The sequence below is a fragment of the Chanodichthys erythropterus genome, chromosome 15 (assembly GCF_024489055.1).
Source record: "Chanodichthys erythropterus isolate Z2021 chromosome 15, ASM2448905v1, whole genome shotgun sequence".
NCBI classification, from domain to species: domain Eukaryota; kingdom Metazoa; phylum Chordata; class Actinopteri; order Cypriniformes; family Xenocyprididae; genus Chanodichthys; species Chanodichthys erythropterus.
In genome coordinates, this window is record NC_090235.1 from 2711779 (window position 1) to 2735529 (window position 23751).

Below are 23751 nucleotides of genomic sequence, written 5' to 3' on the forward strand. Positions count from 1 at the left end.
TTTAAAAATGTTTTTATTAAATGTAAATTACCTTTTCTTTTTACAGTTTTTTCTTATCCATCTTGCATTTCAGGGAAGGTCCAAGTAAAAAGCTCAGACATACAAGTCGGAGATTTAATCATTGTGGAAAAGGTTTGTTGTCCTTTTTTTTTAATCTCTCTCTCTTTTGTTGTTCAAGGTATCAGCATAAACTTTCTGCTATGTGATCCGTCACATGAAATCCTGTCATTCTTTCAGTGGGACATTGTGTCTGTCTCTCCCCTTACTGTCTGTGGTTCGCTTTAATTGCTTGCTAGGGAAATGACCTTGTTCAATTATTCAACACAACGCTAAAATAGGACTAACGTTACAGAACTGGAGTCACTGACATACCTGTATATATATATTATTATTGCATAGCTACTACATATCTCTAAAGATTATAAGCTGCGTAGGTGGGGAGCTCATTCATGTTTTAAAACAAAGATAGCATGGAAATTCTATGTGCCTCTGACTGATGTCTAATGTTTTGTTTTATAGAATCAGAGAATTCCTGCTGATATGATTTTTCTGAGAACTTCTGAGAAGACTGGTAAGTTTCACTCTTTACCAACAAACCCAGCTTTCAGTTGTCCTCAATAACTACTTGTCATTAAGCCAGTGGTTTCCAACACTGTGCCCGCGGGCACCTGGTTGCGCATATGCAGCCTGTGAGTCACTTGTAGAGCACATTTTAAAAATACACGTTTTATTCCTTAATTTTCTGTCTTTTTCATAAAATAATATCAAACCAAGTGGCATCTAATTCATCCCAGGGTGATTTTAAGGGATGTATTTATAAGTTTATGCAGTTCTTAAAAGAGTAACCACAGGTAGTTATAGAAGTTCGACCAATGTTTCATAATCACAAAGTGTCCGAATACCTTGTCTTAATTTTCATTTGAAACCTTACAAACATCTTTATGAGAGTTGTTTCTCTTGAAAAGTGTGCTTGTACAGTCTTTCTTTAAGTGCCTCTTGGATTTGATATTTTGTTGAAGTAAACACGACTGATGCTTCACTTGCTAGTTTGAAAGTGGCACTTCTTGCGTTCTGAGAAACCATGTTCTCTGTACGAGTGTGAGCAAGAGTGAGTACGATTACCAGCATTTGTCTTGATGCTGAGCCATATAAATGACTTACAGTCACATTATGACACAGCATTACAATATTTTTATGTTTACAGTTTTCACCAGATGCTGAAATTGCCGTGCTTTCCATAGTGAAATTAAAATCAGAAAAATATTGAAATATTTATTTATTTTTTTATCTGATGTGCTTAGCCAGTGTTTCTGTTTTTTTTTTTTTTTTATTTTTTTTTTTTTTTAGATGTGGTAGACTCTATGGCTCTTTGAAGCTTTTTAACAATTTTGATAGAATTGTTAAACACTTTAAACAGAATATCTTCATTTTTTTTTTTTTTTTGTTCTCTATTTTTCTCTTAATTTCTTTTCTCCTGTTTGGTTTTTAGATTTTCTGTATAAATAAATATTTTCCAGAGTTGATTATTAACCATTTCTTTGTAAGACATTAACCGTGTCTTAGTGAGCAGATGCTTTAATGTGTTGTATGGTTTACTGAAGCAAGTTTTTTTTGCAGAAAGTCATTGAAATGTATTTTGAGTACCATGAAGATTTTTTTTTTTTGCATTGTGACATTATATTTATAACATTTTTTATAATTATAATGAAGAGAAATTATCATTCTACTCTTATATACAGTACAGTCCAAAAGTTTGGAACCACTAAGATTTTTAATGTTTTTAAAAGAAGTTTCATCTGCTCACCAAGGCTACATTTATTTAATTAAAAATACAGTAAAAAACAGTAATATTGTGAAATATTATTCAATTATTATAATTACAATTTAAAATAACTGTGTACTATTTAAATATATTTGACAAAGTAATTTATTCCTGTGATGGCAAAGCTGAATTTTCAGCATCGTTACTCCAGTCTTCAGTGTCACATGATCCTTCAGAAATCATTCTAATATGCTGATTTGCTGCTCAATAAACATTTATGATTATTTTCAATGTTGTTTTTCAGGATTCCTTGATGAATAGAAAGTTCAAAAGAACAGCATTTATCTGAAATACAAAGCTTCTGTAGCATTATACACTACCGTTCAAAAGTTTGGGGTCAGTAAGAATTTTTATTTTTATTTTTTTGAAAAGAAATTAAAGAAATGAATACTTTTATTCAGCAAGGATGCATTAAATCAATCAAAAGTGGCAGTAAAGACATTTATAATGTTACAAAAGATTAGATTTCAGATAAACACTGTTCTTTTGAACTTTCTATTCATCAAATAATCCTGAAAAAAAATATTGTACACAAATATTTTGTACAATTGTACACATTAAATGTTTCTTGAGCAGCAAATCATCATATTAGAATAATTTCTGAAGGATCATGTGACACTGAAGACTGGAGTAATGATGCTGAAAATTCAGCTTTGCCATCACAGGAATAAATTACTTTGTGAAATATATTCAAATAGAAAACAGTTATTTTAAATTGTAATAATATTTCACAATATTACTGTTTTTACTGTATTTTTAATTAAATAAATGAAGCCTTGGTGAGCAGACGAAACTTCTTTTAAAAACATTAAAAATCTTAGTGGTTCCAAACTTTTGGACTGTACTGTATATATACATGAAGACTTCAGATGCATAAGCCTCTAAGTGCTGTCTGAAATTTTCTTCTAAAATTAGCATTTTTATCAAGCTTGTATGTTTATGTTCAGTTATTTCACTTTAATGGCAATGAATATTTATTTATTTATTTATTATTGATTGATTGATTGATTGATTGATTGATTTATTTCCTCAATGAAATGACCGGATATGTTTTAACAGGCTGTGCTTCAGTAAGGTTTGATAATGTAGGCGAACTCAGTATATGGAGCATGATGAACACTGAAGCATTTGCTCTGAGAGATTAAAGACTGCGACCTTTCCTGTCTACTGCCCACTGTTATATCAGTCTTGTCTGAGATCAATATGAACAATATGTTAAGCATTCAGAGTTCTTTAGTGTATAGGGGCCAAGGTTTTGGCCCATAAAAAATGTGTCCTTCACACATACAACTCCAGCCCTCTCACTTTTCTGTCTGTAAATAAAGATAATACAAGTTCAGAAAAGATCACTGGATGTTTTCAGGTTAAATTTGATTTTTGAAAGAATAATGTGAAATTATTTTATTTTTTTCATATTTAAGATGCAAATGTTTTTGTTTTCCAGGTTCGTGTTTTATTAGAACAGATCAGCTGGATGGAGAGACAGATTGGAAACTCCGAGTCGCTGTTGTTTGTACTCAAAGACTACCTGCCTTAGGGGTATGAACGTTGTCTTGCATAAAAACACTACATACTTGATATTGCTGTGATCTTAATGCATGTTAGTAATAAATAATACAAATATTTGTTAATATAAGATGCTTGACTTGTATAAAATACGATGTTATGATCTAGTGCTAGTCTTTCACATTTTAAGTCTATTAATGGTGCATTCATGCTTGGCTCACATAAATGTTTTTATACTAAAGTAGTCTGTGAGGTATGAAGAAAAAATGCCCCCCCCCCCCTCCCACATCTTTCTTGTGGCATAAATTTTACTTGAATATGTTTCTGTATAATAACAAAAATGGTTTTATTGCCCAAAATAAAAATCTAAATAATATAAAAGTAAGATGATTCGAACGTCAGAGACATCAGCACCCATCTACTTATGGAGCGAAAGCTGCTGCTTCCAAAATCACATTTCAGCTCCTTCTGTTCTGTTCTCGGATGGGTCGGTAACTTTACCCCCGTAGGCCCACACTCAGACTCTCTCAGGCTGATGATACGAAGGCTCATGTTTGATATCACTGTGTATCTGATTTACTGGCCGGAGGGTTTGTTTCACATGGGCCGGTAACTTTACCCTGAGAGACAACTGGAATCCGCCAAACGGTCTGTCTCCCAGTGCCATCAGCGTGGAGATGACACTCACCTCGAGCAAGGGTTCACGTTTGTATTTGTCTTTCCGAAACCACTTAATGTGATCACAGAATTAAAATTTCAGCAAGTCGCCGAATGATTGCCGCAGTAAAGCAGCGGATCGGGTGTCTGGTGGGCTTGACGGTCAGATCGCTAAACATCCCTGTTTTTCATACTTGCAGACACGTCATCGAATGCAAAAGTCTTTATAATTTGTAAGCAACCCGTCAAAGTTTTGTTTCATTTTAATTACGTTGTTGTGTCTGCATTATCCATTCTGTTTGAAATTCAGTCTTGTGGCAGGATATCAGAGGGGGCTTATTTTCATGAGAATCACTCTGATTGGTAGTCACTTTGAGTCCTGCACATAATACTTGCATGAACAAGAGGTTGGGTTTGGGCCGAGCCCAGAACTTTGTTCATGGGATGACATTTCGGCTGCTGATTTATTGCGCTAATGTTTTTCTTGACCTTTCTGTTTGCTTATTTGCAGGATCTCTTCTCCATCAGCGCATACGTTTACGCCCAGAAGCCTCAACTGGACATTCACAGTTTTGAGGGGAACTTCACAAGGGTAAGAGAAACTGCTATTAATAAAGGAATTTTTACGAGGCTTCGTTTAGCATGCGCTGTGACGTCACGGCCCCAATTTAAACCCGCTGTTAGGTTTTTGTAGAGGTATTTAATGTTGTGTTGTTGCCCAGTAAACTAAACCTAACCGCTGTTTTTAATTGCACATTAAAATAACATGGATTCTCAAAGTGTGCCTGTTCACATGACTATGAGCTGAAGTGTCTCTGGAATGTAAAAGCGGCCAACGAGGCGCATTCCTCACAACGTTGATGACATCACGGGTTGTTAGGCTCACTCCCAGCCCATTGGCTGAGCACAGTTCCTTATTAACAGCAGATTAGCGCAGTACCGGAGAAAGAGAGAGGGAGGGGAAAAGGGAAAAAGGGACCCCCCACATGAAGCCTGTCTTTGTTTGAAGTCTTCGCTCTTGGCCACACAGCATGCAGGGGCAGAAGATCACTTCCTGCGCTGAGTCACCCTCCTGAGCCTGCTTTCACAAATCTGCAGCTACAGGGACACACTTCCAAATGCTGTTTCCCACAGTTCTTTACTTCTCACACACTTGCTGCACCTTATTGCCACTTCAGTGCTTTATTTATTTAAAGGAGTATGTTGTCATTATTTACTCACTCTTTTGTTGTCCAGACCCATAGAAATTTCTTTCTTGAATTCATGAATTTGAAGAATATTCTCTTTTTAATTAAAGCTAATTTAAATGTAATTTTAAAGCTTTAAATATTTTGCCCCCATTCAGTATAATTGCATAGAAAAGTGCCACCAGTACATTATTCAAAATTACATGAGGGTGAGTAAATGATGACAGAATTTTCATTACGGAGTGAACTATCACTTTAATAAAGTTTTATGATTCAGACATCAATACAGGCCCTTACAATGACATTTTAATCCATTGATTAATCACTTGATTGATTGATCGCTTCTGCTTTTATTATTCTCATTTGTAAGTCACATTGGATAAAACAATCTATAAATTGAAATGTGAATATGATTATTCCTAATGTCCCACATGCACACACATCTATGTTAGTATCAGAGAGGTCAGCCTATTTAAAACATGATGTTCACTTTTGATGTTTTTTACACTTGTCTGTACACCTCTGTTTTTAAACAGGTGTGTGTGTTTATTTAGCCGAATTTTGGTGACATTCACGTTTGGAAATCATTTTTTGGTAACACTTTACAATAAGGTTCATTAGTTGACATTAGTCAACAACATTAGTTAAAATGAACTAATAATGAACTGCACTTATACAGCATTTATTAATCTTTGTTAATGTTAATTTCAACATTTACTAATGCATTATTAAAATCTTGTTATCATTAGTTAAAGCACTTTGAACTAACATGAACAAACAATGAACAACTGTATTTTCATTAACTAACGTTAATGAAGATTAGTAAATACAGTAACAAATGTATTGCTCATGGTTAGTTCATGTTAGTTAATACATTAATGTTTAACTAATGAACCTTATTGTAAAGTGTTAACTTTGTTTTTAATCGTTCTAAATTAAAACATTTCTTTGTGTGGTTTTGGGTTGGAGTTAATTTCTAGAAGAGAAGTCTCTTATGCTCACAGAGGTTGCATTTATTGATTAAAGATTCATTAAAAACAGTAATATTATGAAAATATTATGAAATATTATCAACAGTAATATTACCCCCCCCCCCCAAAAAAAAAACATTTTTTTTTCCAAATTAAGCAACAAAAAAAAAAAATTAAATATATATATCAAACAGTTTTGATGAGCATTGACTTACACTGTATGGACAATCACAGAGATTTCTCAAAATATCTTCTTTAATGTTCAGCGGAAGAAAGTAAGTCATAAAGGTTTGGAACAACATGAGGGTGAGTAAATTATGACAGAATTTTCATTTTTGGGTCAGCTATCCCTTTAAGTTACGACAAGGCCGTTACCATGTCTTGATCGTTGGGGTGGACCAAAGTTTTTTTTTTTAAATAAATAAATTGGGATTAAAAAGGATCAAAAGGGATTTAAGGGAATAAAGAAGAAATTTTAGGAAGTTCTAGGTAGTAGTCCATTTAAACTATGCACTCATTCACTTTTGTTTGTAAGTCTGATATGTCAGAAATCAACAAAAAAAAGTCATCACATTGTTATGAATGATATTGTTTTGATTGTATATTTTCAATTCAAAATGGAGAAATTCAATAAAAAAGTTGAGCATTTTGCATCACTGTATGTTACTATGGGTCGTTAAACATATCCATTGTAAAACAGTTTTATATAGTTTAATATTGAATGTTTAGCTACTTATGCCTTACCACACACGCACTCTTTCACTGTAAAAACTAAAAGCGTCCTGTTGGAATTCACACTCTTCTTAAGTGAATAGTAAGCCCGCCTTCTTTGATCTGATTGGCCATCTTTTTGACATTGATGAGCGCAGTTAGAGTGCTGAGGCGGCCCAGCCTAAAAATGTAACTTTTTAACTGTCTATCATCCTAACAACAAACAGAGCAGTGCGTAATGGAGAGCAGCATTAAGAAATATCAAATATTGGGGGGGACCATTTAGCCATTTCCAATTATTGGGGGGCGGGGGTGCCTATGGTGGTTACGACCCTGAGTTATGACGCAGCCAAATGTTTCTCATTAAACTGTCAGATTCACAGCTGGAGAAAAAAATGATGAATGCTCATCTTGGAACTTTTCCTAATGGAAACTTGTAATTATACCTAAAAGTTTTATATAACTTTTGTCCTAAGTATGGAGTTATGATTTATGGTTTAAAACATTTCCATTTCTTTAAGCCTGTCTTTTGAGCCTTATCATTGATAAAAGGCCTTTTCTCTTGATAAACCTCTCTCCAGTTTCTGACAGGTTGGCATTGCTAAATCTGTTGGCAAGAAAGAGTGAAATGACAAAAGCAAGTGGCCCGTCTTGAATAGAGGACACATCTCTCTCGCTATCTGCATCAATGCGCATGTCTCAGCAGCCACGATGTGTGTGGCCCTCTTTCTCACTGTATATTATGCCCTACTGACAGCGGATAATTAGATATCATCTGTATTCACCCAGCCGCAACATGTTATGTGGAAAAAAGCATTTAAAGATTTAATTTCTGCGCTTCTCCCCTGATTTATGGCCTGGTGTCAGAAATTGTGTTCTGTTCTGTTCTGCTCAGCACAGAGCGTGCTAACACTAAACGAGGCCTTATTATGATGTTCAGCATGGCGCTGTTTTTGTAAACAAGGCAAATCAAGTCAAACCGATTTCACCATTCCCTCTAAATGGACTGTGTCGCTTAACTGGGCATTAGCGTAATTCAATCTGTTGTCTAATTCCCTACTTACCGTTCATCGTGATGAAAGTTCATCGATTCATTATTTGTGCTTTGAGTCTTTGTCATTTTTATTGACCTGCTTTTTAAAGGCCATAATTGATAACCGCTTTTTCCTGTGCTAGATAACCATGAAATCAAAACAGACTGAGATGTATAAAACTGGACTAATGTACGACCTCTGTCCCCAGGAGGACTGTGACCCTCCCATCCATGAGAGCTTGAGTATCGAGAACACCCTGTGGGCCAGCACTGTGGTGGCATCTGGTAAGCAAAGTCTTTTCCAGCGTGAAATTTCTTTTATAGAAATATAAGAAAAACACAAGCCTCAGAGGTCTGAAATATTCATCACAGGTCAAATATCTTTCGAGTTTATTGTGTTGTAGAAGAGTGTGCCGTTGATACCGAGGCAATCCACCAGCATCACTCAAGACCCCCTTCGCTCTCCCGTTTGTTTGTCACTTGAGATCGCTAGACTCATCTGCTACTATTCAAACAATCTCATGAGCAGAGAAATATGAGGAGCCGTTAATGGGAAGCCAAAGTGTCTGGCTTTTCGCAGCCCTATCCCTGCGGTGTCAATGAAACGTGTCCCCAAAGAACAGGTCCGAGATCGGTTTTTGCCGCTACTCTTTCTCCGACATCTCCTAGGGGTTTGTTGTTTAGAATCTGATCCCAGTTCAACAATAATAGCAGGGCTATTCCTTCAAGCGGCATGCGTTTGTGCCAGCGATCGGCCCTTCATTGATCTGTGGTTGCCCGTGTCTTGGTTCTCCAGGGGTTTTTAGAGGTTCTTCTTATTCCCCAGCATGGTGTGACCTTCAGCCGAAGAAAGTCCTTCCACATCACCCCGCAAAACACAGTCTGGTGACGTCATCCCATCCAACCAAGCAGACCCAACACAAAACACCATGGGGCGAGAAACCGATATGCCCTGTAGTTCTAGACCATTAAAGACCCCCTTGAGAGCAGCCTAGGTTTCGTTGCTTTCCAAACATGAAACGATATGTCAAGCTTAAAGAAAATGAAAAATATTTAAACTCTGTTGCAGCGCGTTTTATATTGTGTTACCGTGTTTAAACAAAAGTTGGACTTCGGTGCGTCCTTGTTTAGTGGTGAGGCTGCATACTCTATCAGTAATTAGTTTACTTTAATGAATCAGTCCATTACCAAAGCGGCACCATTGATCTGACTATAATAGGCCTCATTGTAATGGTTTATTTCTGGGTGTCCCACATATTGAATCATTTGTCTGAGTCTCAGCTGCATCCGTTAACTGGAAGCACACTTTTTGAGCTAATTGTTCATTAGCCGGCCAGAGACACACGGCCTGTTTATTTATTGTTGTCCATTTGCAATCAGTCATCCAATTTGTCTTTTTTTTTTTTTCTTTTTTTTCAGGTACTGTCATAGGTGTGGTCATATATACAGGAAAAGAGATGCGAAGTGTGCTGAACACGTCGCAGTCCAAAAACAAGGTGGGTTTGTTTGTCAGGTTATGAGTGAAATGCTTGGTTTCTTTAAGTAGATTTTGTCCCAAAGGCTTATTGTTTGAAAAAATATAGAAATAAAAATAATGAGATACAAGTATGAGTTGTGATATCTACAGTTGTATTGTCAATATTCAGTAGACACTACCCAGGGATTGTTTTTCCTTTTAACCTTTCAATATAAACTTAACCAAATAAAAACAGCAAACAGTTGAGGTGGTTTTCAACCCTGATCTTAGTGATGAATTTGGACCTGTCGATGTGAAAGGACAACCCCAGAGAGATTAATCTAGAGGGAAATTAACCAACCAAGGGCTTGCGTGACATTTGTGGCAGAACCTTAATCCTGCAGAATTCCCCTTAATGATTAGATACAGTGGACGTCAATGCTGTAAAAGTAAACTTAAAAACGTCAAATCCCATTACACTCATTACCCCTCCCCTAACTGACCCCTGCTGTCTTTGGTTTTTTTTTCTTCCTTTTTTAAACTTATCCACATAGTTCGCTCTGACATTGTTCTACTCATATGTACACTACTGTTCAAAAATGTGGGGTTGGTAAAATTTTGTATGTTTTTGAAAACAAAAAGAAGAAAGTATCTTACACTCACCAAGCCTGCATTTATTTGATCAAAAATACAGTAAAACAGTAATATTGTGAAATATTGTGAAATACTGTTTTCTATTTTAATAGTATGGTAGGCAATTATTTGTTATACTGGTTGAAACTCTCGTCACATCCTAGCAATCAATAATGCCAAGTGTTCTAAATATTAAAATGGAAACCGTGACATTCTACCTAGAGCTAGCGCTTTGCAGACTCTGCTATGTGCGTTCATGTTTTGAAGGATGCGTGGCTTTGGAGAGCCCTCTGAAGGGCGGGTTGGATCTCTTTTAAAATTAGCTTGCTATAGACCAATTTGGGGCAAACGTCACAGTTATGTCACTTGCAGCTGCGCACACATGGTGGCAGAAAAATAGCTGTAACAAGTGGAGAAAAATGGGCAAAATCCACAGAATAAAAGAAAAATGTAGCTTCAAACACCCTTTGAAGCTACATTTACATTTACATTTATCCAAAGCGACTTACAAATGAGAGTAGTAGAATCAATCAAATCAACATGAGAACAACAGTATGTAAATGCTGTTTGAAGTCACAGTTATGTCAGTAAAGTGCTCGTAGCAAGGATTTTTTTTTTTTTTTTTTTTTTTTTAAATACACAAATAGATAGAAGAAGAATAGAAATCAAGGTAAGTGCTACTATTACTGGGTCAAGTGCTGACGAAATTTTTTTTTGAAAATTGCTAAAGACTCAGCTGCTCGGATAGAGCGTGGTAGGTCATTCCCCCAACCAGGAACAGCTAAATGCAGATGTTTATGTTGCAAGTCACAGACAGGACTGATGAAACCTGAAATTATTAATCTACTTTTAAAGAATGAAATTGATGTAATTGATGTAAAGTCTACATAATATTCACATATGCTTTTCATAGACATACATACATAGCAGTTATAGCATGAAATAATATTTAAACCTATAACATTTTACATTAATAACATGATAACTTTTAAAAACATAGACCTTATGTAGCCCCGCCCCTTTTCAGCTCTGTGCTTGTTGTCTTTTGACTTCCGGTTTGTGTTTCAACAGCGGTCTTACTTATTTATGAATGAACTGCTCGTTTCAAAATCTTCCCGGTCTACTGACATATGTTACGACATCTGCTTTAAACATTACAATGCTCATGATAACTTTTGTTAACTCTACATTAAATAAATCCACTTCACCAGCTAATTATTCTTTGACAGTGATGCCATAAAAATATACAGGGCTACTTCAAAAACGGAAGTTCAAAGACATAATTCTAAAGATGGCTGCTTGCACGTTTTTTTTCTTGCATTTGTGTGTTTATATCTCCCAGCTCGGACTTTATAACTTGCAATTGTGAGTTTATATCACAATTTTGAGGGGAAAAAAGTCAGAATTGTGGGATATAAACTTGAAATGAACTTTTTCTATTCTTTTATTCCGTGGCTTCCACAGACTGATACTGCAGAACTGTCATTTTCTGCCACCAGGTAGCCTCCGCCCACATAAACGCCATCGCTGTTTGCAAACACAAAATAGATCAAGCTGAATTTTCAGCGCCCATTGCTCCAGTCTTCAGTATCACATGAACCTTCAGAAATCATCGTATTATGTTGATTTAGTGCTCATTTTATTATTATCCATATTAAAAACGGCTCAAAATGCTCGTAATATTTTGAATACATATTTTTTGAGTAAAAAAATATAAATAAAATATGAATAGGAATAACAGTCTTATCTCTGTGATCTGCCACGCATTATGTTTGAAAAGTGGCGGAAGTACCGTGGTAGGGCGAAAAACACCATCATCAAATTTTCTCCTCCAACTTCAAAATCGTCTGATATCGTTGTTTTACCTTTTTTTTTTTTTTTGTAAAGGCTGTTTGGCTTAATCTTTGCACATTCACCTTGGATACACTTGCTCGGTAATTCCGCCTACGTTACCCGTGACCTTTCCAACATGATTACGTCATGATTACATCAATTTTGCAGTATCATTTGGCTCTCTAGTGTCGGATTTGTCAGTGCATAATGTGGATTTTCTATTTTCAAATGTTTTTGAGTAACTATTAAAGTAGAGGTTTTAATTAAATGTATTTATTTAATCATTTAATTTAGTGTATTTATTTTCATCTAATTTGTATACATAATTTTATTAGCCATTAGCCTGTGTGCTAGATATCAGCATCACAAAACCCCATATTGGTTAACCACTATTCTTCATGTCATGAAGTGTTTCAGACCCTGTCATGGATGCTGCAAGATGTGTGTGATAGCAGCAGCTCTAGCGGAGCTCATAGCTCTACCATGTTCTGTGTGCAAGAGTGGAATTCAATATCTCAAGGAGATGATGTCAGAGGTGCCAATACAGGGAACGAGACGGGGCGGGAAAGTCGATACGACTCGGCGAAAGTCACTGAGAACGTTTTCGCCTCTTATAATCTGTTGTGACATTCCTTGCACAAAGCTCTAAGCTCTCACTTGAAGCTGCTGACAGCACATAAGCTATCACTTACACTCTGTGTGTGTGTGTGTGTGTGTGTGTGTGTCCGTCATTGTTGTAATATGGAGCGATATTCTCTTTGAGGATCGAAACCTTGGTGGTCTGAAGGATGTGACAATGGGTTGGACAACCTTCTTCGCTGACCAGACATGTAGAATGTAGAAGCTCACATAGATGCTCAGTTACATATTTTTAAGCAGTGTAGATGTTCAGTTAGATTTTGATTGATCTATTGATTTGAAAGCAATGTAGAATCTCAGGTGGATTTTATTTTAAGCAGTGTACTGTTGATGCTCAGCTAGATTTATTTTACTTTATATTTTATTTTTATTTTGAAGACTTTTTGTAAAATTATTGGAAGGAGAGTGGCAAGAAGACAGGAAAGTGTGAAGAAGTGGGAGGAGGGTTAGTATTGTAAAATGTTACGAGTCAGATTCAAACCCTCAGCCTTTAGGACATAAGCACCACTGCTCAATAACCGGCAGGCCATGGCTTTGATTTAAATATCTTTTAAAACTTTTAAAAAGTCAAGTTTTCAAATTCTGTAATCTGTAATCTTATCAAAATAATCAATAAATGAATGGCAAATATTGATTAGAGTTATTTCATAATGTGAAAGAAGATTGGTTGTCAGGGACAACGACCAATTATGCAGTTTAGTGGTCATTACACAAATTAATTTGACCATAGTATGCAGTGATTGACCAATCAGAATCAAGTATTCGAGACGTAATAAGCTATGACTATATATATTTTTGATTATGAAAACTTCATTAACTAAGATCATTTTAGGCGATACGTTTGTTTCGTAAAGTGAAGGAACTTCTTTCAGGCCTCGTCTACGGTCCTGCTCCGTAAATGGCATGTTACATTTAGCTGTATTGCATATCCAGTTTCTGGAGCACTAGTATAATGCCATATTGTTGTAACAGCCTCCGTATACTTGATGGATTTCAACCAATGAATATTCATTATGCAGGCACAAAGTCGTCATCAAATTTCACACACAAAACATACAGGCAGGGAGGGCAGGTTGAATCATTCCTTTCACTTTAAACGAGGCCCGGTTGAATAGAGTAAAATATGCACTCTCGATTCATTGATAGCATCTTCAGCTTGAGGTAATTGAGTCGCTTTTTCCTCTCGGGCTGAATGAATAACGGCTTCACCCGATCCCTGGCCAGCTTTGCAAAATTCAGCCTCTGCATTGTTTTGCCCCCATAAAGGGGGATTCCTCCCTTTCAGCTGGGGAACTATGTCCTCTGTCTTAATTTTTCTTCATTTTAATCCTTCCATTCCCCCCTTTTTCCTCACTAGCTGAAGCATGAAGCTCGAAGTGGGGAGGCAGGCCATCGGAGGGGTTTTAAACTACAGCTGATAAATCAGACGGCAGTTCTTCTCTCCCAGTGTCTCCCAGTTTACGCAGTTCTCCAGGGACTGGGGGGCCATAGCCAGTTGGGGGATTAATTTTGCTTGCATTTTTTGTTTTTTGTCTTTTCTGTTCAATTTGTCCATCCCCTCTCCCCCCTCCCCCCATCCCTTTCATGCAGATTCCTTTTCTCAGGGGACGGTGTTATGTGTTGCTGTTTTTATTAGCGCGCTGCCGAGATGAAAGACCTCAGTGTTTTCGCGCAGGCCACGCTGTCGGCCCTCGCCAGAGGGAAACAAGAAAAACTTCTTTTTTGACATCATTTTCCCACATATTCCATTGGCTGAGGGGACATACTTGAGAGAAAAAGGGGAAAACTCCAGTTCTTTTGTCAGGGGGCCGTTTCTATGAAGAGGCGTTCTGCTTTTATTTTTCCGGTTTTGCCTCCTGTGCTTTTCACAGAGAGACGACAACAGCAGTGGGCTTCTTGGTTAAATGCCTCTCATCTCTTCTCTCCTCCACATACACTATTAGCATGAGAAAGGTCTGCGGTCTGGAACAGGCCTGGGGGGCATTGATCAGTGCTGGCTTATGGGCAGGTTGTTTTATTTTTCATAAGAGTAACATTTCAGATCACTCCCGATGAGAGGAACCCTTAAGGTTCTGGTTCTCAGAGGGGATATCACATGCCTGGGCTAAGAGCGCTTTAACCACAAACTCATTAGTTTTGTGATTTTTTTTTTTTTTTAAATACAATTCAAACAAATGGTACAAATACAAAATATAATAATAGTGAATAAATAATAATCTTTATAATAATAAAATAATAATAAAAAGCATCCATTAGTTTTAATTTCATGTGGACTTACTATAGCCGCTTTTCCTCGGAAATTACCCGGAACAATTTGTCCCAGGAACTTTCCCCCCCCCCAGACTGTCTGCATCGCGGTCTAAAGTACCATGAAGATTAAGTCTGGTGACGTAGGACTGCGTGCGACTGTACAGTTCAAGCTGGATTTCATCCTCCGCATATAATCTTAATAAAGCCTGAACCTCATCTTCGGTCCATCGGACGTATTTTTTAAACTCTATTGTTGATTCAAATAGCAAACAACTCTTAACTGCACGTACTGACAGACTTTTTAAATTGGTGGTTGAAATAAAATGCTACGTAGAGTCAACCAATAAAGATGTTGCATGAACTCAATGAATCATCATGTTCAGCACCCAAGTCCCACCTCCAAAAGTTCTGGAACTTTGAAAAAGTACTACCTAGTGAGCAGGTACTTTCTGAGGGGGACATTTTTACCCATAACTTCATTTAGACTCTGGTTCTTGTGGTCGAAACACACAGAGTATCACTTCAAAGTCCCTAGTTCCTGGGGAAAATTCCTGCAGTGGAAACGTGGCTTATGCTTCATACTAGGCCATGCATTGCTCTTTTACAAAGTCTTGAGGTCTTTTGTTTTGGGGTCTACTAGAATAGGTTTTCATGCTTAAATACAAAAATACACATTTTTACATTGTTGCAGCACCTCTCTTCCCAGTCTTTCAGTAACGCTCTGTTTAGTTCCTGTCTTTATGTAGCCCCTCTTTCTGAAAAGCGTGATGTGCTCTGATTGGTTGGCTGGACCAGTGTGTTATGATTTGGTCAAACATTTCGAGCGAGTTACAGAAATGCAACCCTTCTTACCATAACCATGTGTTTCAATGCATGCAACTCAACCAGGCCTCGCTTGGGCGGGAAATATTAAATATTAAAAATATTTAGACGCATTTGTTCCTGGAAGAAAACTTAAGGCTACAATTGAGGAATTTTAGGAAGTTCAGAAACTTTGCTTGCTGAAGCTTTTTTATGCTCAAACGGTAACATTACACGCTAAAGTTGAAAATGTAAAAACGGATAATTGGTCATCTTTAAATTTAATGCTAAGCATAAAGTAACAGGACAAATGTCAAGAAGATGATTTGCAGATAAGGTCAAGAATTTGATCTCAGACTCTCTATCTTTCATTCTTCTTTTTTAGGTGGGACTGTTGGACCTGGAGTTAAACCGCCTAACAAAAGCTCTGTTCCTGGCTCAGGTGGTTCTCTCTGTTGTTATGGTTGCTTTGCAGGGATTTCTTGGACCCTGGTTCCGAAACCTGTTCCGTTTTGTTGTTCTATTCTCATACATCATCCCCATCAGGTACTGTTAAAATATTATCACCCAGATTATCCTAATGTGAAATATTACAGCAAAATCATCAAAGCTTCAGCTGTGTGAAATAAGAAGAACAAACTTATTTTAGTATGCCATTTATGTGTGTGTAGTTTAAGAGTAAACCTGGACATGGGGAAGTCGGCATACGGCTGGATGATTATGAAGGATGAAAATATTCCAGGTACAGTGGTTCGGACAAGCACCATCCCAGAAGAGCTGGGCCGTCTGGTCTACCTACTCACAGACAAAACCGGTACTTTAAGATGCCTTTTTTCCATTTATAATGATAATTTTTTAATTTAATTTTGATATTCTTCTTATTTCTTTCTGTTGCTTGTTTTATTTCCTTTTGTTGGAACTACTCTGCCCATCCAAAAGCTTTATAATAACTATTGATTTCTTTCCTGATCTTAATCTTTGTGTGCTGTTTTTCCAGGCACTCTGACCCAGAACGAGATGGTTTTCAAACGCCTCCATCTCGGTACTGTGTCATACGGAACGGACACCATGGATGAGATCCAGAGTCACATCATCCAGTCCTACGCTCAGGTGTGATTGACATCTGTCACCTTATACATTACCCTTAAGACATTCTCTGTCAATACATTGAAAACTAAAGAGTTTCACATCCTTCACAAAATGCTGTTTGTGTGTGTGCTTATGTTTTGTGCCAACAGCTGGGTGACACAATGTTAAAGCCACAGTAGCAATTGATTTTCATGCTTCACGGTCCTTCATTACTGTGATGATGGAGTGGCAAGCAGGTTTGAAATGTACCCATGATATGAGCGATCATAGCCTTATTATATACCCCCTCAGGACATGTCAGAGTCCGTGTCCAACAACTTGTGTGAAATTGAGTTTGACAGGAATCAATAAACATAATGTAATTTACTGCTTAACATGCTTTGGTGTGCACAAGGCAGTTGTAGCTCAGATTCTCTCTGGAGTGTTATGAGTATAAAGAAATTACTATTAAAAACAGCTGCTGCTTTGTAGAGGGCAAACCCCATTGTTTTATTTGAGATCTTGTCTGTCCTACTGGGATTTTGAACTCAAATTGTGTTTTGAAAGGCAAAATCTGATATTCCTATGTAAAGGACGTGGTTCAGTTTAGAACCTTCAGTTCACATGATTTTTTCATCACATTGTTGCTTAAAATCTTAGCTTTCTTATAAAGTTTTACTTAAGTACAGTCAAAAAATTACACACAGCACTTTTAAAGCATAAAAAACATATATGTTTGCAGAGATTTAGGAAACAAATACTTGTTTGTCCAAAAAAAAAACAAAAAAAACAGTGCTACATACAACCAGTTATTCTACTTTGAATTGTGTGTTCAGGATTGGAATGTCTGTTTTTGTTTTTGGTCTGTGTAATCTCTCCAATAATTTGAATTTGGACTGCGGTACCCATTTCACCCCCTAGCTGTCAGTAAGTTGGTAATTTTTGTGGCACTAAATGGAAGTTTAATTCAAGGGGTTATGTATAGAATTCAGAAACGTCTTGTTGTTAGCGACACCAGTGGCCGTTAAGTGAACTGCAGCCAGCAAATTATTGTTGTGCTTGCACTCATACACACACACACACACACACAAACACAATGCACACACACGCACACACACACACACACACACACATGTTATATTATATTATATTATATTATATTATATTATATTATATTATATTATATTATATTATATTATATTATATTATATTTTTTTAGTCAATTGTTTAGTCACCAGTTTTGTCGCCAAATCACTGTAAAAAATTGAGATAAAAGTAAGAGATAAATTTAATAAGAATACCTGCATTAAAATTCTGACCAATAGCAATATGATGATTAGGGCTGTCAAACGATTAATCACGATTAATCGTATACAAAATAAAAGTTTTCGCGATTAATCGTGATTAATCGTTTGACAGCCCTAATGCTGATAAATAATATTATTGTTAAAGTTAATGTTAAAGGGATAATTCACCCAAATTCAATTATTCCATAATTTACTCACCCTCAAGCCATCTTCTTCCAGGCAGACACAATCGGAGGTATATTTAAAATATATCCCCATATAGTGGGGAGCCTGATTTTGAAGCAAAAAAAAGTGCATCCATCCATAGTAAAAGTACTCCACACAGCTCTGGGGGGTTAATAAAGGCCTTCTGAAGTGAAGGGATTCCGATTGGGTTTTTATATATATATATATATATCAATATAACACTCGTAGCCATGCGATATGGCTGTGATTTGTCCGTAGGTAATCACAGCGTGCTGATATACAGCCATATCGCACGGCTACGAGTGTGATATTGCGTTTTTACAACAGTTCGACGGCACAAGTGTGTAAATATATAAGAACAACAACGGAGTGTCTTTAAAAACCTCTTTTGTGATGCACTACTTCCTTCTGCCATGGATTCAAATCTCAAGTTGACAGTTGGACCAAGCCTCCGTTACTAATTCTAAAACGTCACTTCTGAACTAGCAACGAAGGAACGTTTCAAATCTCAAGTTGACAGTTGGACCAAGCCTCTGTTACTAATTAAAACTACAGTTCGTGGTACAACAAGTAGTATTCTCAAAAATTATGGTGGATTTGCTCGTCCGCCATGATGGTCACTTCTAGCGGAGTGATACAAACAGTGAAAAGGTAGGAGGAGGAGTGCTGTTATCACTGAAATATCGCACAGCTATCATCCAATCAGATTCGAGAACCAGACAGAACTGTTGTATAAATAAATATAAATATATATATATATATATATATATATATATATATATATATATATATATATAATATTTATATATATATATATATATATATATATATATATAATATGTATGTGTATATGTATATATTAATTATGATACCTAGCTTTACCTAGATTTTTTACTTAGATTTTTTTTTTTGCCTTCAAAATCGGGCCCCCCATTCACTGCCATTAAATAGCTTGAAAGAGCCAGGATATTTTTAAATTTGTCTCCGATTGTGTTCATCTGAAAGAAGAAAGTCATAAGCTGCGTTTCCACCGCAGGAACTTTCCCCAGGAATTAGGAACTTTGGGGTGGTACTCGGCGTGTTTCGACCGCAGAATGCAGGGTCTAAATGAAGTTCCAGGTAAAAAAATTCCCCCTCAGAAAGTACCTGCTCGCTAAGTAGTACTTTTTCATTGTTCCAGAACCTTCGGGGGTGGGACTTGGATGCTGAACATGCTGATTTGTTGAGTTCACACAGCATTTTGATTGGTTGACTCCACACAGCATTTTATTTCAACCATTGTTTTTTTTAAGTCTGTTGCGGTGCGTACAGTAAGAGTTTTTTTCTATTCGTATCAACAATGGAGTTTAAAAATATGACTGATGGTCTGACGACGAGGTTCAGGCTTTATTAAGCTTATATGAGGAGGACAAATCCAGCGGGAACCAGAAAGTCCCGTGCAGACCTATGTCACCAGACTAATAGAGTTAGGGTGACCATATGCGCCATTCTCCCAGCACGCATCCTGTCCAGGATTTCTAAATTGCCTAAAATGGCTTGAGCCCTTGCCTCTTTAATTGTGAAAGTGGTCATATCGATGTGCCCCTGGAACACGATTTAGGAACGCGATTTCTACACAGAGGTCTGTGCAAGCCACTGTTCTTATTGACATTCTTCATGCAATTAATTAAAATGTTGTTGTATTTGCAATGATTTGACCGTTCTCTGTAGATCCAGCCTTCTTGCAAGCCACGATGGGTTGATTATGTATAATGCATGCTATTGGTCAAATTATTTTTCAGTCGTTACCTTCCGCAAATATGAAAACAAAACCAAAACTGGGACATTTTATGCAACTTAGAAATCCTGGACAGGACGCGTCCTGGAAGAATGGCGCATATGGTCACCCTAAATAGAGTGCCCCAGGGATGATGCATTTTTGTAGGCAAAACCCGGAAGCGAGTTAGCATTTTAGGACTTCCGGTTCCAACGCCGTAAAGTCTATGGGTTTTTTGAATGGGTTTTTGCTAAATTGCCTGAAATAAGGTATGTGGTTAACAAAGCCTCTAAATACTTTCATGTTTTGATCTATGACATAAAACACACTGGTTATAACCCACTTGTGATTTTTTTTAAACTTTTACTGTTTCTTAAAATCGGTGGTTGCTAACAAGTTGTTAAAAGGGACTACTTCCTTTGGCGGGGACTTTAGATGTCATCATTAAAAATTTTCTCATGAAAAAGTGGAAAAGTATTCATAACAGCACAGATCATAATCAGCGAGCAAAAGATCGCAGTGTTATTATTAAATTATTGTTTTTAAATTTTGAAGATTAACTCTAAGTGAGCATTAGATGACAGCAGCACAGGTCATCTAAATATAAAAATAGGGGAAAGTTCTCAAATCAGTATTTCATTCACAATTACGACTGGCTGATTGTACATCACACATTTACTGTATATTTGTAAACACATTCAGATTGTCAAAATGGGGACCTAGCACGTGTTTGAGAATGAGCCAGCTGTGGGGTGTCTTTATGTACCTGCGTCTGCAATTTGGAGGCTATGTGCAGGTTGTCATCTCTTCCCCTCAGCAGAGCTCTGAGGAAAGAGGAGTTCATCAAGAGAAATCTCCTGCTCCAGCGGAGCACGGCAACCCCTGTCAAACACACACACACTCAAAGACTCACAGCGGCGCTTATGTAAATTGATAAGTTTCAGAGACAGTGTGAGATTCCGACATTGTGCGGGGAGACACTGATGAAATCTTAACGCTTTTTTGCCCAGTATGTCCTAAGGAAGAGTGAGCACAGGAAGGTGAATTATCAGCATACACTTCCTGACCCAGTCCTCCTGTTCTTACACTACACATAAAGTTATCAGATTCTGACAGATTTTTGAATGTGTTCGACCGGAACCGTTTTTGAAACAAATATTTCTTGTCATGAAAGTAAAGGGAGTCTTTTTATAGATGTTTTATTTTGTTCAAAGGGAATCGAAAGAATAGAATAGATAGAATTTATATACACGTATTTATACAGTACATTAAATATATTATAAATATACATTTGTATATAAGTTTGTGATCAGTAAGATTTTTTTTACAGAAATTAATACTTTTATTCAGCAAGTATGCATTAAATTGATAAAAAATGACAGTAAAGACTGTTATGTTGTTACACAATTTTTTTTTTGAAATAATAATGTTGGAATAATAATGAACTTTCTATTCATCAAAGAATGCTGAAAAAAAGTTTCCACACAAATATTAAATGATTAGTACACTTTAAAATGAAAATTACCACACAATTTACTCACCCTAGTTGTAGGAGTTATATTAATAATCACCCTGATGCTCTAAATCTTTATAATGCCAGTGAACTACAACCATCTGTTTAAAGCTCGAAAAAAAAAAGTGCATCCATCCATCATAAACATACACCATACCACTCCAGGGGTTAATAAAGGCCTTCTGAAGCGAAGTGAAGCATTTGTGTTAGAAAAATATCCATATTTAACGTTATAAAGTAAAATAACTAGCTTCTGCCAGACCGTAGGGATGGGCAGATCGATGTGAAGTATCGATATATCGATACTGACGTTGAATAATGTTAAGTGGGTATCATTACCCATTTTACTCATAGTAATTCAATAATTTAAGGACTTAAGTTATTAAATTATTAACAAATTAAGTTCAGATTAGAGGTATCATATTGGTATCGATATCGGTGATATTGGCCTTGAAAGTATCGGTATTGTATCAAAAACAAAATAAGCGGTATCGCCCATCCCTACCAGACCACCTTCCAGAAAAAAGGGTGTTGGACGTAGCACAAGCGTTTTGAATTGCAAGTTTCTTCTTTTTTTTTTTTTAACCCCCCGGAGCTGTGTGGAGTATATGTTTATGATGGATGGATGCACTTTTTTGAGCTTCAAACAGTTGGTTTCCGTTCACTGCCATTATAAGGCTTGGAAGCATCAGAGTGGTTATTAATATAACTCCGACTGTATTCATCTGAAAGAAGAAAGTCATATACACCTAGGATGGCTTGAAGGTAAGTAAATCATGAGGTAATTTTCATTTTAAAGTGAACTAATCCTTTAAGAAGCACAACTGTTTTCAACATTGATAATAATAAGATATGTTTCTTGAGCACCAAATCTGCATATTACAATATTTCTGAAGGATCATGTGACACTGAATACTGAAGTAATGGCTGCTGGAAATTCAGCTTTGCCATCACAGGAATAAATTACATTTTAAAATATATTAAAATAGATTTTAATATTACTCAAATGGATCAAATAAATGCAGCCTTGGTTAGCATGTGATGATACTTCTGAACCTGGAGCGTACTTTTAAAATTTCTGCTTTGTGTCTCTCCAGGTGAGCTCTACGCAGTCTAATGGCAGTAGTGCGAGTTCCACACCCTCCCGTAAACCACAGCCGCCCGCACCGAAGGTCCGCAAGAGCGTGAGTAGCCGGATCCATGAGGCCGTGAAAGCCATCGCCCTCTGCCACAATGTTACACCAGTATACGAGTCCCGTGTTAACGGTGCCAGCGCTGAATCGGAGGGTACAGAGGCCGACCAGGACTTTAGCGATGACAACCGCACTTACCAGGCCTCCAGTCCTGATGAGGTAAGAACAATGGGACATCCTGAAAGATAACTAACTTATTCATTTAATGACTTTGTTCGCTTGTGTTTATTTAAAAAAATGTATAGTACATTTCTGCAAAGACAATTTTTTACCTTTGCTTTTTTGATTAGTAAGTTTTTGTGTTTAGCATTTTACCTCTCTTAGTAATTTTTTGTAATTTTCACCTTAAGCAGTTCCAGAACAAAAAGCTGAGCTTTTTTTATTTCAATTTATTTTATTTAGAAATCAGACAGATTGCATTGACACTGGTCTTCTCATTCCTCTAACGGTGTAATCCTATATATCGCTGCTTTAGTATTTATGACTCCCCCACTTTAGCCTTGAATTTACTGCCTTATTGGATGGTAATATAGACTCTGTGTTAGTAGAGAAATCTGAGAGGGCTCAATAAATATCAGAAGCAGAGGGGGCATGGGTAGGTCACACACCAGGAAGGACTCGGTCATCATTTGTGTTGAGAGATCGTAGATATTTATAGATCCGTTGTAGAGCAACAATATTTTGAATGAGTTGTTGGTAAGAAAAGCACTAAATAAATGGCAGAAAAGGCACTGAGGCCAAACATATGTCACAATGGCAGCAGTCCTCAAATAGATGGAGGGATATGTCAGGTTCATTACAGTTAAACATATTTTTTTTTTAACAGAGAGGAATGAAGAACTGTTTAAGACTCGACTTTAAGGAATAATTTAATTTCTGTCATTAATTACTCACTCTCATAATCTTCCAAAACTTTCTATTGTGGAACTGTAAAGTGATTGTACTGCTTTTTGCCATACAATGAAAGTGAATGGCCTGTCTCCAAAAATGACAGAAACCACCATAAAAGTATTGTAACAGTAGATTATTTGGCATCAAGGTATACAAAAATATAACCCAAAAGTATCTATCCTTCACAGCCTTGTTTTTATTTACTTATTTGCTTTTATGTCAGCTTGTGGAGCATTTCTTTTCTGTTGTCTCTGTAATAAAGAAAACCATATCTGTCTTGAACAGCGTGGGTGAGTAAATGATGACAAAATATTTGTTTAGGTGAACTAACCCATTCA

General features: G+C 36.7%; 1 protein-coding gene across 3 annotated transcripts in view; it reads left to right on the forward strand.

Annotated features, from left to right (window-relative positions):
* The window catches only part of atp9b (ATPase phospholipid transporting 9B), a 56528-nt gene that overhangs the window by 10989 nt on the left and 21788 nt on the right, over window positions 1–23751 (forward strand). For all 3 annotated transcript variants that reach the window (XM_067411223.1, XM_067411225.1, XM_067411224.1), the window contains exons 6-15: window positions 74–132; window positions 520–571; window positions 3267–3361; window positions 4497–4577; window positions 8097–8172; window positions 9307–9383; window positions 15885–16045; window positions 16171–16313; window positions 16497–16609; window positions 22427–22681. In XM_067411223.1, coding sequence (XP_067267324.1) covers window positions 74–132; window positions 520–571; window positions 3267–3361; window positions 4497–4577; window positions 8097–8172; window positions 9307–9383; window positions 15885–16045; window positions 16171–16313; window positions 16497–16609; window positions 22427–22681 — 1112 coding nt within the window. The remainder of the gene's footprint in view (window positions 1–73; window positions 133–519; window positions 572–3266; window positions 3362–4496; window positions 4578–8096; window positions 8173–9306; window positions 9384–15884; window positions 16046–16170; window positions 16314–16496; window positions 16610–22426; window positions 22682–23751) is intronic.